General features: G+C 42.7%; 1 protein-coding gene across 7 annotated transcripts in view; it reads right to left on the bottom strand.

Moving 5' to 3' along the window:
* Window positions 1-19,815, bottom strand: part of FILIP1 (filamin A interacting protein 1) — a 117,739-nt gene that overhangs the window by 26,924 nt on the left and 71,000 nt on the right. For all 7 annotated transcript variants that reach the window (XM_009275765.2, XM_009275770.2, XM_009275768.2 and 4 more), the window contains one exon: window positions 18,644-18,822. In XM_009275765.2, coding sequence (XP_009274040.1) covers window positions 18,644-18,822 — 179 coding nt within the window. The remainder of the gene's footprint in view (window positions 1-18,643; window positions 18,823-19,815) is intronic.

Here is a 19,815-nt window from a genome sequence, read left to right as displayed (position 1 = left end):
GGGCCGCGGCGCAGCATGCTCGGCTCGCTGCCGGGGCAGGGGGAAGGGGTGGAGCCGCCGCCGCGCCTCGGCGGGGCAGGGGGGGGGGGGTGGAAGGGGTTTAGCTGGCTGGGTGGCGGGCTTCTGCCGGCGCTTATTTTAGCACCCGCTTTCCCGGAGTTTATTATTGACAGCCCCCGCCGGGCTCACAGTTTATAAGTTAACGATTAAGAAATAATAATTTGATCGCAGAGAACCCCTGTGAATTGCTTTCGCTTAACTGAAGCGGGATGCTCAAAAGCGATGCTTCCCAGTCCGAGCTGCCAATTCGTTCCTCTGACTCAAGAAAAGTTCCCGTTGCTTTTCTCTTGTCTTCCTGGCGTTTGAAGTGACAGTACTACTCTTGGTAAGCGCTGGCCGATCTTAAGATCAGTTGATAAAGGCATGAATACATGAAGAAAATCCCCTGTGGATTTACTATACATGCATATTTGTTTTTGAAAATTCATGCATAGTAGCAAGGCTGAGAGTCTGCGTGAGGTCTGAAAAGCACCATTCTGCGGGGTGGAAGGGGTTTAGCTGGCTGGGTGGCGGGCTTCTGCCGGCGCTTCCTTTTAGCACCGCTTTCCCGGAGTTTATTATTGACAGCCCCCGCCGGGCTCACAGTTTATAAGTTAACGATTAAGAAATAATAATTTGATCGCAGAGAACCCCTGTGAATTGCTTTCGCTTAACTGAAGCGGGATGCTCAAAAGCGATGCTTCCCAGTCCGAGCTGCCAATTCGTTCCTCTGACTCAAGAAAAGTTCCCGTTGCTTTTCTCTTGTCTTCCTGGCGTTTGAAGTGACAGTACTACTCTTGGTAAGCGCTGGCCGATCTTAAGATCAGTTGATAAAGGCATGAATACATGAAGAAAATCCCCTGTGGATTTACTATACATGCATATTTGTTTTTGAAAATTCATGCATAGTAGCAAGGCTAACTGAGAGTCTGCGTGAGGTCTGAAAAGCACCATTCTGCTAGCTTCCTGCATCAAAGAAGTCCTAGATCAGCCCTTTTGTTGCCAAACCAACATAAAAGAATTTGGGGATTCCTTCTGTTTGCCTAATGATTCCCTAGATTGCCCACGGTCACCTTTTCAGTCTTTACAAGGCGAACTAGAAACTGCTCTTCCCTTTCCCTTCCCTTTCTCCTTCTTCACCTTTGCTTTCCTCTTCCTCTTCCCCTTCCCGTTCACTTTCCTCTTTTCTTCAGAAGCTTGTAATACCCAAAAACACTGAAAGCATATCATGTCAAATATTATTATCCACAAAAATGGACCAGTGTGTGTTTACATTTTTGAGAAACCATCTAATTTCGTGTTCTTTCAGTATTTTTCCTTAGGACCCTAGCCTCATACAGCATACAGGCTGGACAGTGCTCATTTGAAAAGCAGGTGCTTAATGATTGATTTTATGCTCTTTATTCAAGGCCCTATTTACCACACACTCTTCAGGCTCTGCTGAGAACGGAATTATTTATTTCTGGGTGGGAGACAGAAGCACAAAAGGGACTAGGGTTTTGGTTGGGACACCTGCTTCGGGGTGCGTAGGATGTGGTTTTCAGGGTGCTGCAGGGTGGGTGCTGCGTGTGCTCAGATCACAGCCCCATTTGCCTCCAGCCCACGAGTAGATGCTCCAGACTCCTGCACATCAGAGCCTGGATCTCCAACAAGCTCCCCAAAATGGGAATGAGTCTTACAGTGAAAAACGTTCACAACCCATGTAAATTGGCTTCACGACCCATGTAAATTAGCTTCACATGACTTAACTAGCACCATGTAGGAAATCCGTCACACAAACTCAACAGGGGTAGAGTCACATTTTCCAGGGAAACATATACCAGCCTTAATAATTTTCTTCCTTTTTATATTCCCCTACCTCATTTACTAAATACTTTCCAAAAGATGAAGTTGGGGTCCTACAGAGAAATCGTTGCCTCCTGTGTGCAAAGCTGATGCATCTCAGTATGTTTCTATTTTTCCAGTATCAGAGGAAAAGTTTCTGTACAAAACTTGTGTTTGATTATGCAATTACAAATGATCACATGCATCGAGCAGACAATGTTCTGCTTAATCTACTTACCGTGTCCTTTGCAATCCTAATAACTGTTCTGGTATAGCTACATATTCTTTAAAAAGAGGAAATTGCACGCACAATGGCAAACACTAAAATAGATATCCACCATCAAAATTTAATGATGTGGCATTATCTTGGCACTTAGGGAGGTTGTCAGAAGAGTTTAGATCCTTTAGATTGCCTGCATAACAGTCTGCACTCTGAGTTAACAAAATAATTGATAGCAATAGCAGGTTGTCAGCCTCGAGGCAGTTTGATACCAGAAAGGCATAGAGCACTTTGCAAGCAAGTTTCAAAACTATCTGCTGACAGACAGGTTTGACTGTGATCAGCAGCTGAGAGCAAGGCTCTGCCCCGCCGGCGCTGCTGGCTCTGCAGGAGGATATCTGGTCACACACCCCATCCTGGCTGGCTCTGGACTCCGAGCTCATTGCACAGTTCATCCCAGTCCTGCTGCACCCACCATTCAGTCCCAGGCTCCTTGTGCTGGTTTTGGCTGGGATAGAGTTAATTTTCTTCACAGTAGCTGGTATGGGGCTATGTTTTGGATTTGTGCTGGAAACAGTGTTGATAATACAGGGATGTTTTCGTTACCGCTGAGCAGCGCTCACACAGAGTTCAGGCCTTTTCTGCTTCTCACCCCACCCCACCAGCGAGTAGGCTGGGGGTGCACAAGAAGTTGGGAGGGGACACAGCTGGGACAGCTGACCCCAACTGACCAAAGGGATATTCCATACCATATGACGTCATGCTCAGCATATCAAGCTGGGGGAAGATGGAGCCCTGCTTCCCTGGAGATGGCTGAACACCTGCCTGCCGATGGGAAGGAGTGAATGAATTCCTTGTTTTGCTTTGCTTGCGTGCGCGGCTTTTGCTTTGCCTATTAAACTGTCTTTATCTCATGATAAGCCATGAGTTTTCTCACTTCTATCCTTCCGATTCTCTCCCCCTTCCCACCGGGGGGGGAGTGAGCGAGCGGCTGGGTGGTGCTTAGTTGCCAGCTGGGGTTAAACCACAACAGCCCTTCTCACCTCTGCACTCTATTTCTAACCCCCACCTCTCCCAAATCCGCAACCCTCCTAGGTGTCCCCTCATATCTGCTCTGGCTCTTCTTTTGTCCGTGATGCCATGCTTGGGCCAGGCTGGAACTCCAAGTGACACATCTTTCCTCATCTGTGTTTTCATGGTCTCAGCTCAGAGCAGAAATTTCAGGGATGTCAGGAGGATCCTAATATTTATATTAGGAAAGCAGCTGTGAGTTTATAGCAGTCAGCTTTGTACAGATGTGACATGAAGAAGGGAGGGGCCACTGGGGGTCCAGGCCAGAAGGGATCACCCGTCTCATGTAGTCCAACCACTCACAATCACAGCAGCCATGCAGTAGACTTCTGCCCACATCAGAGACCTCAAGGGATTACCTCTACCCATCACAAATTTGGCAGCAAAAAACCAGCAGCCAGAACTATAGCATGCCACAAGAAGACCAGAGCATGACTGAGGGCATTGCCAGTGTCCCTACCTGGCAAGGGATGTGTTAAAGGGAATGCCCAGAGGATGCCACAGAGCCTGCCCCAGTCTAAGCCACTGCCTCTCACCTTGGTGCAAGCAGAGTCATCAGGAAACATGTGGTGTCCTCCAGAGGGTGCTGCATCATAAAACCACAGAATGGTTGAGGTTGGAAAGGACCTTGGAGATGTCTAGTCCAGCCCCCTGCAGATCCAGTTAGAGCAGGTTGCACAAGGCCTGCTCTACTTGAGTCTTGGACACCTCCAAGGACGGAGACATCACAACCTCTCTGGGCAACCTGTTCCAGGGTCTGACCAACCTCATCTTGAAAAAATTCTAAATTAGGCTGGATCACTAAGACAAGGCAACATATACCACATACACTGCCTCATGATAGTCACCAGCGGCACCTGTGACCACCAGAGGGGACTTATCCCAGACTGCCAGCTCCCTCAGCTTACTCTGCAACTTAGAAATAAAAGCACAGGGAACGTGATGTCGAGTCACTGAAGTTTTCTGCATGCGAGCCAGCAGACAACTGGCTGCAAGACTTGTTAGAGAAACTGCAGCACTGTAGTGGTGAGCCTACACACCCTGCACTAGCTGAGATATGTCTGTACCACCACACGACTTCATAATTAAAGTATTCTCCATCACCAGTCCAACTACTCCAGGTACCCACCACTATGGCAGTACCAGAGCTATTGAGGACATCACACAGGATGTCACAGCTAAGGTCAAACAGGCCTTTAACCTTTAGAACTTTTATTTTACTGCATAGGAATCAAATTATGTGTATATATAAAAATATAAAGGTACTCCATATGTTGTTATTTCTCAAGAGTAGCTTCACTTTTAAGTCACACCAAAGGCTGGGAAAATCTAACTTGTTGCCCAGAATTTCATGAATCTTTTTGTTTATGCTTTCATTGGGATCAAGTAGCCCAAGAAACGCATTCCTGAGTAAAGCAGCACTTGAAATATTGTGAGACCAGACAGGAAAAACACCAAGAAATAAAAGCAGGGGAGGGAATAGATAGGAATCTCAAATTCCGACTCACCGCTGAAAGTGAGAAATTGAACTGTGCATTTGGCACAGTTGTCTGCTATAGAGGAGAGTAACTGGGAAGCAAAAGATGGAATTGGTTTAACTATTTAATGATGTGCTAATAGACTACACATTTCTTTGATAAGTTGCTCTCTTTAAAAATTCACTAAACTCTGCACAGCAATGGATTCCTCTTGTGGATCTTAGAGGCTTGTAACAAATTATTGCCTGATTATAAAATTCTCTGTAAACAGGGCTTTGCAACCTTTCCAGCAGACCGCCCTGCTCTCTGTTGGCTCTTTATCTTCAGTGCAGAAACATATGTAACATTTATAGCCAAGGCAGCGCTTGCAACTCTCTCCAAGTTCTCTAACATGTTACAAAAACCCCAAATATTTCTGTTTGTGCAAAACAAAATTTTCCTAAATTTGTGTTTACTTACACACATGAAAAAGTACACTGTGTTGCTTGCCAGGCTTAATTTTTTTGTTCATAAAACATTCAAAGCAGTGAAAATCTTCCATTATTATTTTTGGGTTTTTTTTCCTTCTTTTGGTAAGTCAAACTCATTTGGTAAGTCAGACCTGTCCTCCACTTTCTACTTAGCCAGTTGCCGACTCTGAGCATAACAGATACTAATTAATTCAGTGGCATCTTGATAGAACATGAAAACTTTGAATATTGAGGGAGGGGAGAGGCTGATTTTAATATGCTGCTGAAGATACAGCGAACAAGGTGATGCATTGGGCCTTTTGGAGACAAATAAATAATGAAGATAAATACAGTAAATTCTTGAAACATGACCTTGTAGGAAAAGCCTGAGAAAAAGACTTCAAGTTGGACTCTGTGCTGTTGTATCTCAGGCAATACATTTTATATGGCATACGTCATGCACACTAAAAAACTTCATTTAGTGAGCTGCACTGACAACTGGCTTTGTTCACCTTTGTTCTTATTTAAAACAGGTTGTTCCATGCAGCTGTTAAAGAAACTGTGCGCGCGCGCGCACGCACACACATTTGCACACAGGCTTTTTTATGACTCCTCAGATCTTTCTAAATAAGTCATGTTGCCTAGATTTTAAATTCTTTTTCTCTTTGCAGCATGAAAATTGTCCTACGTTAGGATCTGCTGCCTTTTATGGAAGCATGATTCAAAAGTCTAACAAAGGCATTTCTGGCTTTGTTTTCCTTTTCCACTTTTTTTTCCCCCTTCTGGTTTTCTGCTTTCTTAACGCTTGTGTGTATCCTTTTGATATCTGGGAAAGTTCAGCATCTCCAATGCTGGTGGGACTCCCTGCGGTAAAAGTGATTACAGCTGAAGTAGGACCCGTCTACATCAAGGATACTGTTTTATAGTATGATTTGATCATTATTTTGTGAATAAGCACCAACAGTGTCATAGAAGCAGGCTGTGGCCTTTTGACCAAAGCATCTCTGGAGTCAGGGGAGGAGGTGTCCAGGACCTCAGAGAAGTGCACATGGCAGGATGGTTCCTTGCTGCCCCCTGTGGACCTGCCATTTTTAGCGTTGGCTGCTTCACATATCCATGCTTTATGAGAGCACCCCACTAATGCTGTCTTTACCTGCTGTGGTCTCCACCCTTGTTTTTCTGAATTACTCACTTTTGATATCCTAGGTGTTCATGTGGAAAAATGGTGCGGAGGAGTGAGCTTGAGGCTTCGAGAGCAGGGAGAGCCGTGGCTGTTCTCAGCTTACTGGGAGAGACTTAGACTTTTGGCAGTGTCTTGGCCTCTTTTGATCAAGCTGGGTCTGGGACATGAATTAAGCCTGACTGATTTTCACCCGTGTGTTGCTTTTGTCCTGCTGGCAGCTGGCTCTCCGTTGTTGCCCCTTCTGCTGTCTCCCCCTCACCTGACTTCTCCAAGTGTGGGTTTATAGAACAGAAATACTCCATCTAGAGGTAAGGGTCACATTTTTAAGCATGACAATAAGTAATGCATAAAGAACAGTGGTGAATATTCCCTTACTGGAAACTGAAAATCAAAGCAGAATTACTTTTTTCCCTAAAGTGTATCATCTGTTGGTGCAAAGAAGTTCTGGGAAGTCCCAGTGCCTGTGCTATACTGCATCAAGCAACACCATCAATATGATGCCTTCTGCTTCATTTTTGCTGTATTTTTCTTTATATGTCTTCTTCTGCTTGCAGCTCCATCTCTCTTCCAACTTCATCTCTTCACCATCTTTCTTCCCTCTGTCATCCACCTGGAAGGCTCTACAGCGCTCTTCTTTCACCAACAGCTAGTTCCCCTCACCACTCCCTCTGTTCTCATTACTTTCTTAATTCAGATTCACTTCCCATATTCTTTGTCTTGTGGCTGCCATCCCCTGCCCTAAACCTGCCTCTTTGCTATTCCTCGTCCTCTACCTTTCAGTTCCATCAGTTCAGTTCTTGCTCCGTTGCTCTAACTCCTGCTGACCTTTTCTGGACTTCCTTTTCTTTTGTGCTTCTTCTCACTGACCCCTCCTCGAAGCAAGGTCATCCAGTGACTGACTGGGACTGAAAGGCACCTGAGTCCTACACCTAAAACTAAAGGTTTTCCACCTCACTGCTTCCCATTTGATACACCACTGAAATAATGTATTTGATAGAGTGAATAAAACAAGTGGGCAGGAAAAACGAGAGAAAACAGGCTCCAAAGAATTGCTGCTTTGTTGTAGCATCAAGCAGCCCAAGTGATGGTGTCTGGAGTCACCATGACAGGGTCTCAAACACGGCAAAGTGTTAAAAAAAAAAGCGTGAAGAGGTTTAAAATCTGTGTTTAGGAAGTAGCATCATTCATATAATTGCATGCACTGGGCTAGTCAAACATGGAAAAGCCCACACAGCTCTACAACAGCAATGCAGCTTGAGAGCAAGAGTCTGCTCAAGTGGAGTCAATATAAAAACTCCATCTCCCTCAATGCAGGGTCTCAGATTTTTTTAGAAATACAGGCTATGTATGCACTGGTTTATATCATATTTGGCCACCTCAGTCACAGCTTGACATAAGGATAAAACAATATACACTTATAAAAGCGGAGAAAAATAAATAATCTCATAAAGATTCCTTCTTGATTTTTAAACATGACTTCCTGTGAGCACCATATTCAGTGATTTAGCAAATAATGAATCCTCAGTAAAATTTTCAAGTGCTGTAAAAGAGCAGTCAGCGTCTGCTTTTATGAACTAAAGAGAGATTGATAGATTTTAACAACATCAGCACTGAGTAATCCTGGCTGTCACACCACATCCTAATACGCTGTGTCCCAACTGTCAATCTGAAAGGCTATGAAGGTATTTCTGTTAATTTTCATGCCAGGACCCTCAGCTCTTGCCCTGATCACAAAGGAGCACACACCTGCCCACCACATCTATCTCACAACCCCACCTTTGCTAGTGCTTTTTGCCCCTGTGTTCTGGAGGTGCAGCATAAATGGACAGCTCCCCCCGCCCAAAAAAAAACCCCAAAGAAAAAACCCCTACACCTACGCAAAGCTTTTCTAGTACCACATAGCTAATTTACTACAGCTCATGCAATTCTTAGATTTGCTGCTTGTATTAGAAGATTTGTGTCTATTGAGAGGCAATTATAGAAGAGACTGTCCCCACTGTACACCCCACAGCACTCACCCAGGGGCTAGACTCTCCCGAGATTTGAGCTATTTTAACCTCCTACTTGTAGTTGCTTAGAGCAGGATCCAAAAAAGACTCACATAGATTTCTGGAATGCAATTAATGAAGAATTTAAAGAGGGAAAGATTAAAAAAACCAAACACCACCACACATATAAATCTGAATGTTCATAGGCACCTGATTTTGGGGCAGATCTGTATCTTGGTGGCCCAAACTTGCTGTTGCACATCCTTGGAAGTCCCATCATCTTGCCTGAGCTGAACATCATTCTCCACCTGAGGTTATTTGGGCCTCATGAAATACATGTCTTCACACAGAATGGCGAGGGGCTTGTTCCGAGGACCAGGGAGACAGGGACTGACCACAGCCATCGCAGAAGGACGGGAGCCATAGGTGCTTCCATTCAAAGGAAGGCTTGCGAGGCGGCTGCCTCTTGCACCAGCACCTGCGAGCTGCATTACTTGCCCAGGGAGTGGCATACCTGGTTTTATTTCTCTCCTCAGTCTGAAATAATTCCAGCTTGTACTACCCCTTTCCAAGATGATGTCCTGATCACCAGCCTGTTAAGCATTTGGACGGCGACAGGAAAGGACAGGGAAAACTCATGTACCCAGACAGAGAGCAAGCAAGGAGAAACCAGGCCAGTTTCATACAGTAATTGTGAATTAGAAGGTGCTCTTCTTGCCTCTGCTTGCCTTAAAGTTTCTTTCTACCATGTCTGTGTTGCCCTCTGAATAACAGCAGGGCTTATGCATCCTGGCCCTACTGTTTTCTAATCAGGTATTTGGTTGTCAGCTGTTGACTTCCACTGAGCATCCTTGCTTACAAATCATTATTATTTTTAAAAATGTTATAGTGACATAAGTGTAAATGATGCCTCACACACAAAGAGAGGCAAAATCAGTTTGGAAAAGCTTACAGCCTCCTTGGTAGAATCAATAGGCAATATTGACCAAAAATAATTCAAAATACAAAGGCGTTATTTGGCTGTAGAAATTACATAAAAATAACATAGTAATAAATTATTTTATCATAAACAGAAATGCATATAGAAGTTATATAAAAATATAATCATACAGGAAATAAATATTGTTGATAAGTGATTTTGTTGGAGAGCAAACTCCTATCCAGGAGCTATAGCTCCACTCAAGAAACTGCTGTATGTAATACATTTATATATGCATATGTATACTTCTACAGGTACAAACACACACACACACCATTTTAGCATTTTCAGAGTTCCTACCCTGATTCTCATTAATCCCATTAATCAAGAAGAGCTCTACTGACTTCAAAGGAATTGCACTAGTGCCAGCTTTGTGCTCATAAAATCCAGCGTCAGGTTGGCGTTTTTATGGATTAGTTATATCCTAAGACCCAAAGAAGCTGGATGCAAAGAGCTGAGTGTGCTACTGATGGACACAAAGCGATAGTACCTGCCAGCGAAAGCAAGTTGGACCAACAGCACATGGTCTGTCAGGTAAGGACCTGAGCCAGTCAAACCAGGACACACTCTTCTCCATCGCAGGATTAGCAGTGCCCACAAAGCGTGAGCTGTGCAACAACTGCGAGCAGCAATGCTCTATCCTCTGCACCACCCGCCTGCCTGTCACCAGTATGGACACTGTTTTGCCCCTACTGTTTTTGGAAACCAGGGTTATATCTCAGCCAGTAATTTGCAAAATGAAAAAATGTTGAAAGCTATGCATCATTTTAAAACAAGTTAAGTCATCTAGGAAAAGCCTGATATTTAAATGATGAAAGAGAATACATCTATCCCTTTCCAGTTCCTCTGACAAGAAACATTTTAAATGGACCTGTACAGGAACTTTCATCCTGTGATATATATACTTGTCACCAAGAGATACTTTTTCACCTATGACATAATTGCTATCGTCAGAAAAGCATTGCTGTCACCCTGCTGTAATTTAGCCTCATTTTCTGCTCATTTCTTTATCTTTTCTCATTAGGGCATTACATAGTCAGCTACATTACTATTAATCATTCCCTAATATAAGCAACTGGATAACAGAGCTGCGTGAGTAATTGATTTTTCAGTTCCAGAGCTGAACCAAAATTTCATTAAGTAATTATCAAAGAAAAAAAAAAAAACACTTTATTTTTCTCTCTCATTCAAGCGGAAAAAAATTTCATGAGGATTTCAGTGAAACATTTGTTCATCTTGAGTAAGTCAGTCATTTCATTTCCATCTTTGTCATTTTAAGAAAAGCAGCAGATGGAGAGGGCCGTATCTTTGCACCATTCACCAAGCCAACAAGTGAAAAATCCACAGCTCTTGGGAGATGGAGAGACCAGGCTCAGTGAATTCCTGTGTCTGGGGGAATTTGAATACCCAGGCACTGACCTACAAGAAGATTTTCACCCCTTTGGTGAAAAGAACTCAAAAAGTATAAAAGTGACTTGTAAAACTGGAACAATTTTACCTGGGAAGAGTGGGAACAGGCACCCCAAGAGACACAATGACATGACCAGGAAGACCTCCTCAGAGAGGTGGGTTCAGATCTCAACAGGTTGACGGGAGGATTGAAAGTCTCCCACAGTCCAGGTGAATGGCATAATCACAGAGTTATTTGATATGCTTTTTTGACTAACTAGTCTTGTGAATTAAGCCACCAGATTTTCTTTGATGACATTTATGATAATTATCTTACACCCAAAATGGCATTTTTAATGAGTTTTAAAAAAATTAGTCCAAACACTAACTATGGCAACACAATATTATAATCACAGATGCTTTACAAGTATGCACTGAATTATACATTTTGCATTCTGCATTTCTTCCCCCTCACATTTGCACAAGCTTTGTCAAATTTCACAAGAACATTTGGTTTGGATTTTTGCACCCCCTGGGTTTTTTCTTCTGCCTTAAGATTTTCCCACATATAAGCCTTAAAAAGAATGAAAACTGAAATGATGCAAACATAAAACTCATTATTGGTATTCTCCACTGCTGGTGGAGATACTGCAGGAATGAGAAGGGATGCACACCCTTTTTGGGAAAGAAGATGGAAAAAGCATTACATCTGTTTAGGGTTAGGAAAGCTTCTATATAGGCTCACTGAGTCAGAATAACCCTCCAAGTCAGATGACATTTATTGAGGTTCTTCACACAACTTAGTGGAAGGTGTCTGACCATATAGAACAGGTCTTAGATATTTGTAGGGCATTAATCAAAATAGTAAGTCATATACTTCGCTAATCGGTCTGTATATCTCTGCACAGGTAAACTTCCATTTAAATGTAAAGCAAATATCCACCATGTTCAAGCTTGAGTGCCTATTAGCATATATTTATACTTGTAAATAAGTGGCATCTATCTAAATTTTTTAGAAATTCACTGAAACCTGGCCCTTCAACTGAAACCTGTTTCTAATCTGTCTGAATGAGGAAGCAATTTTCCCTACATGACCCTGATTCAGTTCTTGTTTTCTTTGCCTAAAAAAATGACAACTTAAAAAGATGGCCTCAGTAGAGCTGTGAACTGATATTTATTTCAGTAGTATAATAACCCTGAAACATGCCAAAGGCCCCTTAAATGCTAAAATTGTTACCTATTGCACCCTGGACGGAGTGTGGGTTCGTGAGTAGATTTTGAATGAAGTCATTTTTTCCCCCCGTCTGACCCTGGGAGCATTTGAATTGATGATTTTAGCAAGCAGACTTGCTAGGAATAATGAACTACATATAGTTTTGTATAATAATTCTCTCTCAAGGGCTGTGAAGCTGATGCCTACTTAGAAATAATTTTGGAAGAATAGCTGAAACAACACATGATGCCATTTTATATAATCCCAGAAGTGACTGAAAGACTGGACAGTTTTGAGGACTATCCAAGTGTGAAGAGATGGATTTGGATTAGTCCCAGCTCATGGCAAGCCTCACATTGTGTAAGACTCGCAATACTTTCATATTGTTTCTCCACAGTCCGATGTGGCTGTTTATTCTCTCATTTTTAAATTACCTTTGGAGCCGTTTTGTTGGAACTTGGGACCAGATTCATTAGTAAAAACATAAACTTCGAGCAGTCACTGCCTTGCAGTCAGCTAGGGCCGTGAAACAGGACCTGCAAAATGGATGACCTTCAGATTTACTTAACTGTGCAGAAACGGTATTTGTCATTGCCAGTTTTTTTCATTTATTTCTTTTAATAGACTACCACAGAATTTGTGATCTGTGATCCTGTGAATATATTACATTGACAGAAAATAGCCAGTGTTTCCAAACCATACAGATAGCATGCCAGCCTAAAAGAAAAAATGAAAACTGTACTGTTGCCCTTGTCTTCTATATTATAAGATTAAAAGTTTAGAGATGCACTTACTGAAAAGTAGACAGAGAGTGACTCAGTGCCCTACTATGGCCAGTCGTGTGCAGTAAGATGAGTAACTACTGTAGGCAATGGTGAATTCTCACAGTCCCGTCGGGCTGGCTTTTCCTTTTTTTGGGTCACAATTTGGAAACCAGGACACAGAAACAATCACCATATGAGAAAAAAGTCATAGTACAAATATGGCTAAGAACTCTTGGAGAAAGAAACTAGCAAAAATCTTTCTGTAAAGTAACTTAATTTCCAGACTTTAAAGGAATCACCAACAGATTACACAGTTACAGGCCAAAACCTGCGCTATATATTTGCACCGTACACCTCACCCCAATATCTCTGTATGGGGCTATTCTTCCCGCAGAATTTGGCCTTAAGCTGGTAAATCACAGAGATTTATTAGCCCTGAAGACTTCATACTTTTGGCTTGATTGTTCTCTAAACAAGTAATTGACTGATGGATACTCTGCCCCCCTGTCTTTCTGCCAGCTTCTTTATTTTACAAGATCCATAAAAATCAAGTGAAAATGCAAACTGGAAAGGTAACACACACAAAATCTCCAAACTATGTCACACTCCAGCCTTTATACTTGCTTGGGTCCATGAAATAAAGGGAAACAAAAAGGCAAGCACTTCCCAGTGAAAGGCTTGGTGCTGCCGTCTCGTGGGAAAAGGGAGAAGGGGAGCTTTGGTAATAAAAGCAGAAATGCAAAAAGGGGAAAAAAAAGATTTTAAAAACTTGCTAACATCAACACTCCCATTTTTGTTTCAAGACGGCTGTGTGCTTTATTGCTCGCAGATCAGTTTCTTTTGCAGGTGATGCGGGCCCAGAATTACATCACCAGCAGAGCAGCCAAGAGCATCTCGGTGCCAGGATGACCGAAGCCAAGAGGAATGTATTATCACAGACCTCCGAGGGACTTGCCAGTGCATTCCTTGCTGGGGGTGCTGCGGTGGGGGAGGCAGAGAGGAGACAATTTTACTCGAAGACTGAAAGGAAACTTTGTGGAGGAAAGATCTGGGGTCACAGTCCTGCTGTCTCCTCTAAGCAGATCTAATTATGGCCATGTACTTCAAAAAGAGGGTTTAACTAAAACCAGATTTAGCAGGGCACTGCTTAGGAAGTACAGACTGAATCCTCGGCCTTGCCTTTGAGGAAAATGTGAAATGCTTCAGCGCACTGGGAACACTGTCACTGTGGTTGTAAAGAATAATTTGAAGCTGCAGCAAGCAAAGCAAGAGCCAATTTAAAATCCTCATCACTTCAATGAAGTCTTACAATAAAATGTGACTAAACATAATATCGATGCTTTCAGACAGACAATACTTACATTAGATACTGGGTGTGTATTTACTGACACATTGTGTGGTGGGGTAAAAGTCTCGGCAGTCTCAGGGATCCTGCTGCAAATGATCAAATTACTCAAAGCAGTTGCACAGATCTCCCTTAATGAGCTCCAACAAAGCCTTTCTGCCACATCGCACCCTCTATTCGGCAAACCATGTCCCATGCATATGAAAGAAACTCCCTCCTCCCCCCATTTTTGAAGGCTTTCAGGCTATTTCTGCCATCCGTCCTGCAGGACCAGCTCAGTGGTCCTCACCACAAGCCTGTTTCTGAACCATTAAAATCAACGGGAGCTCTCCAGTGCTTTTAATAGCAGCAAAATGTGGTGTCAACAAACGGGATTAAAAGAAGAGTATGAGACAAATTGTTCAGAGATTAGCACCTCTAAAAATGTCAGGATTTTAAACCTCATCTCGTAGGTCGATCGAGAGGTCGAAGCAGTGCTGAGGTTACACAGACCTCTCCCTTTTTTCACCAGAAGAAAAAGCCCTGCTGATCAAATAAAAAAGTTTATAATTGATCCTAAAGATTTCTCTCCCCCCCTCCCCGCCAGTTCCCTAAAGGGGAAGGCAAGAGGGCTGGGACTAGGCGGAACAGAGAACAACCAAGTACCACTTCATGTTAAGTCTGCTTTACACAAGAGCTTTTTGGGGTAGGGAAGTGCCAATAGCTGGTTTAGCTGCAGCCAGCTCAGCCGGTGCCCGAGCTCACGCCGCCAGCTCACTCCCCAAAGCGTGGCAGAAGATCAAGAGGGTGCCTGTGCTGGGAGGACTAATTTTATCATTGCGGCTGCTGCTGTGTGGTCTCCTGCTCTTCAGGTGTCCAGTGCAAGCCACGCTGTCAGTGCAGCTCCAGTCAGACCTCTCGTTCTCCACCTGCCAGACCAGAGACTTCTTACCCCACCGTCTACCACCAAAGGTTTCTGAGGGGGCCCAGGGGCCTCCAGCTCTTCTCCTTATTCCTCAGCCTTGTCAGGAGGCTCCAGGAAGACGGCTGCTTTTGCACTCCCCGGGGATAGGAGATGCCCAAGGGCAACCTCATGTTACAGGAACAGCAGCTGAGGTGGGCAAGCATGGAAAAGGGGAATTTTGGTCGAATGGTAAAAATAGAAAATACTGTCCCTAACTTTCAAAACATTCCCATCTTTAGATATGATTATAGCGTACTATAGGGAAATTTGCAAAACACTTCAGCCACCATGTCTGTAGAAGCACCTTCCACTAAAAGTACCAGATTTCTTTCATCTCTGTCTGGCAAATGGTTGTCACTACTCTTTTCCTGTAACATGCCAACCTTTTCCACAACTTTCCTACAGCTTAGTTGCACTTGGTGTTGAGGAGCCAACACCAACAGTCAGGCCCTCCAGCTTTCTCCATTTACCCCTCCTAGCTGTCTACATTTTGAATATCCCTGTGTACAATTTTCTCTTTTTTATACTTTTCATGCATAATTATTCTTGACAAATCATGTTTTCCTGTTACTTCCTTCCTGTGCAAGGCTGACCTAATAATTAGTCCCTCATAGGGACTGTTTGCTTTCATATCATGTTGTTGTGGATGGATTAGAGATAATGTATGAAAGTGTATGTAAAAAAATATGCCAAAGTAAATACATTAAGAGAGTGCTGGAAATACATTAGAACCGAGGCATATTTCTGCTCTTAAAGAATTTCCCTTTTTATCTTGTTCAAACTTTCACAGGATAGCAAAAGCAGATGTGGCCTCTAACAGTTGGTGTGGACAACAATGGTTAGGAAAAAATGGTAAAATATTGTGAGGAAAGAAATTACTTAAATTACTTAGATCCAGGACAAAAATTATTACTGCTCTCATTGTACCAGACTGCTGTGAGATGGCCAACCCACAGGACTGTTCTTCCTCTAGCTCACCCTGTCTCATTAACATTATAACTATGAGTGCAGCAGAGTGGCTGACGGGCAAAGTTCATCTCCATGTCCCTTTTCTTTTTCATGGAGACTGTAAGTCTGTTCAGCTCTTAATAAAATAACCCTCAGGCCTCAAAGCACCACAGTAAAACAAATTATATATATAGTGGTACTTATAAAACAAGAATGCCTATGCAAGACCCTGAGAAATGCATTTGGGCAGGTCAGTTCTCTGTCCCAATATGCAGATTAAGTGAGTATGGGAGTTTTTTGTATGTTTTAATCTATTGCAACTTAATCTTTTCACTACAAACCTTTCTTTTTGACAAAAATCTACTGCTGCTTGCCACTGTGGGGCTTTCCTGAGAAGTCATCCCATCACCCTCTCTTTCTCCATGAATAATAGCCCTCAAACGATACTACTTCCAGTTTTTAATACCTACAAAGATGTGGGTGCAGCCTCAGTTTCATGTGCACTCAGCAAACAAAGATGAGGGGTTGAGATCATTTAAGACTATGCACTAATAAGTGGTTTCCAGCCCATCCTGATTTTGCTAATCTGCTCTGCAAGTGATCTGGGAGGAGGACCCTGAAGAGGGAGGGACGTGCATGCTTGGTTTTCTATGTTTAGCTACATGCCATGTTCTCTCTGCTTGGTTGCTACTAAACTTAAATGAATTTTCTCATTAGTGCCTTAGACAAAGTAGATTAAATAGCAAACATCAGGTTTCTCATGTCACTCAACATAAATCAAAAGGGCTTCAGCACTGCAATTCTTCCCCCACAGCCACCAGTACAGAGGCACTGGTGACTAAAGCTGGCAGATATAGTTGCTCTTAAAGATCTGCTTTCAATAGAAGTTCAAATGCAAATTCTCCTTTTTTTATTGCTGTTTTTCCAAAAATTGTAGAATGTAGAAAAACTGAAGTTTAAAAGACACAAAAGAGAAGGAAGAGTATGAGAAAATGCCCACAGAGATGGGACTTGATATCTCAGCAGTAGTAATGTGAGACAGAAAGCGTTTTAATCCATTCCTTGAAGGAAGTCGGTTCAAAACAGGTCATAATCTTAGGCAATTTAGTGGGCTTCACAAATTGAGATGGAATAATAAGGTGGCAACAATTGTCAAATTAAAGTGAATATAAAATGTAAAGACAAATGTAAATGATATTTTAGTACCACTTCTACTTTTGTAGCATTTCAGTTGCCTGCATGTCCACACATGCACGGATATTCAGCATAGAGAAAAAATGGCATCTATGAGAATCAGATGTGAAATTGCTTCTTACTTGGAAATACAACAAATTTTTTATTTTCTGCTAAGAGCATCAAATTTCTAAGATGCAGAAGCATTTTTGTCCTTTAAATTTTCCCAGTCACCCAGGAAAATAGAAAGACAGAAAAACAGCAGCTATTAAACCAGGAAATATGGTCACTGTAGCTCATGTGCCACCTACTCAAAGCTGGCGCCGAACTGAGCTCAGGAAATACACTAAACAATTTAGCTCCTGGCTTTTTGCAAATGTCTGCCACCAGACATTTTGGTTTCCTCAAAAGTATTTCTTCTTTGAACTTGCCTTAAGTATTTTTCTCAGAGCTTTTTTTTTTTTTTTTTTTTTAAATATTGTGGATCGATTTCAAGTGGTTTGGTATGAGCATGAAAATGTCATGTTGAAAAACTGAGGCTGTTACCAAGTGCTCATTCTTCACCTAAGGTAGGTGCTCTTTCTTTTCTTAGAGACTCAGAGACCAAATTACTCCCACAAGAAGGACAAACACTTGAAGAAAAAAACCTGGAGCGTAGGAGCCTGTGAGATAAACACTGCAGATAGTCCATCACAGGCTGGGCACGTTTTATAAAACATGAAAATATTTTCTTCCAGGGGAACATAGATCTTGCCTGAGGCATGTGCCTTCAAAAATATGAAAAATAATGCAAATGGTTTGTGATTTTGCAATCTGAGGTGTTTTTTTTTTTTTTTTTTTTAAATATTGTGGATCGATTTCAAGTGGTTTGGTATGAGCATGAAAATGTCATGTTGAAAAACTAAGGCTGTTACCAAGTGCTCATTCTTCACCTAAGGTAGGTGCTCTTTCTTTTCTTAGAGACTCAGAGACCAAATTACTCCCACAAGAAGGACAAACACTTGAAGAAAAAACCTGGAGCGCAGGAGCCTGTGAGATAAACACTGCAGATAGTCCATCACAGGCTGGGCACGTTTTATAAAACATGAAAATATTTTCTTCCAGGGGAACATAGATCTTGCCTGAGGCATGTGCCTTCAAAAATATGAAAAATAATGCAAATGGTTTGTGATTTTGCAAGCCTAAATGCGAAGGGCATGGCAAAGTCCTTACCACTTGTGTGCCAGTATCCTGATGTGTGTTGTGGTTTTCCTTACCCCGTCCTCCTCTGTGACAAACGGTGCCCCGTCCTTCACAAAATGCGGTGCTTGGCTAAGCAAGCCAGCCCCAAACTTAGCCAACATAAATAACATCTGATCAAGAGCTACCAGGAGGTGAACCCAAAACGGGCATGAGTAATTCAAAACAAATTTGTTTCCTAATTCAAGCGCACACTACAGGAGCATTCAATGGTATTCCTCCAGCTCTAGACTTGCACAGTAATGCACTTACTAATAACATGAGTGGACCGACATTTACAAATGGTTTACACATGAGTTTAGTGTCATTTAAACACAGAAAGTACCAGACCATATCACTGCTGAACCGACAAGCACTGGAACACTGGGGATACTCTTTGCACCGTCTCAGGTACTCACCTCTCCCGCTCCTGTTCCAAGAGGTTGGTAAAGTCATCGCTCTTGTTCATGTAATCTGTATGTTTATGTTTCTCATTTTCTAGCTCATAAACTGTGCGGCGATGGCACTTTTCTGCCAACAGGAGCTGTTCCAGCATGCGCCGATACGTCTCTTTCTGCTTTTCTTCAAGTCTGTCCAGCTGGATTGTAGGAAAGGAGAATAGACTGTTTTAAAGGTCTCTTTGCTTATTTCATCTGATTTATTAACCAACAATGTTGTGTTTGGTAAATGCGAGTCCCATAATTTTATGTCTTGGGCTTTACATAAAGCAGTGACTAGAAATAAGAGTAACTGTCCTGTAAAAGTAATGCTTTCTTTGGACGGCGTGTTTGCAATAAACATTTGCACGGTTCCCAGATACACAAAGGACAGAACTTTGCTTAGTTTTAGGGTAACAAGTAATATTGTTGCAGTGCAGAATTTCCCCTGTGGCGAGGTGCTATGCACACTTTCCTCATTTCACACAGGAAAAGCTGTAGCAAATGCCAGGGCAGGATACATGCCCTCAGACCCTGGGAGCCTGAGTTCACACACCTATATGGGGACTAGACACCTACATGGGCAGCGCAAGGTGTAAGCTCAAGGCTGAAATTTGAGTTAGGCATCTTCAACACACCTGTAGGACTGCTGAGATAAAAAGTCTAAACTATTTAGATTCAGCATAGATTCAGTTTTACATTACCAAATACAATTCATTATAAGCCTTAGAGTTTTCCCCTCAGCCTGTTTTCTGACAGAAATTTCTGTTTCTTTATTAGCAACACTTTACCTTTTCTCTCTTCTGTTTTTTTTTAATTAATTTAATATGCCAATTATTATTCAAACAAACACTAAGGCCGGGGAGGTGTGTCTAAGAAGTTGCCAGGGCACTCCGAAGCCCCACGGCTATTCATGTTGCTCCTTTCACTGTTTCTTGGGAGCAGATGACAAACTCCATCCTCCTCCCTGCTGAAGCAGCCCGCAGCTCTGGCACTTCTCTGCTTGCCTGCCCCTGGCACGGCGGCTGGCAGAGCATGCTTTGCCCACCCCAGCCATTACCCTGCGGGAATTGCATCTTCCTCGGCCCTGGCTGCACTGGGCAGTTGCTGTTTCACAGGGTGCCTCAGCAAACTGAGGGAAATAAGAGAGCAGG

This window comes from Aptenodytes forsteri, unplaced genomic scaffold, assembly GCF_000699145.1.
Source record: "Aptenodytes forsteri isolate BGI_AS27 unplaced genomic scaffold, ASM69914v1 Scaffold256, whole genome shotgun sequence".
In the NCBI taxonomy this organism is placed as follows: Eukaryota; Metazoa; Chordata; class Aves; order Sphenisciformes; family Spheniscidae; genus Aptenodytes; species Aptenodytes forsteri.
This window is presented reverse-complemented; position numbering and strand designations above follow the sequence as displayed.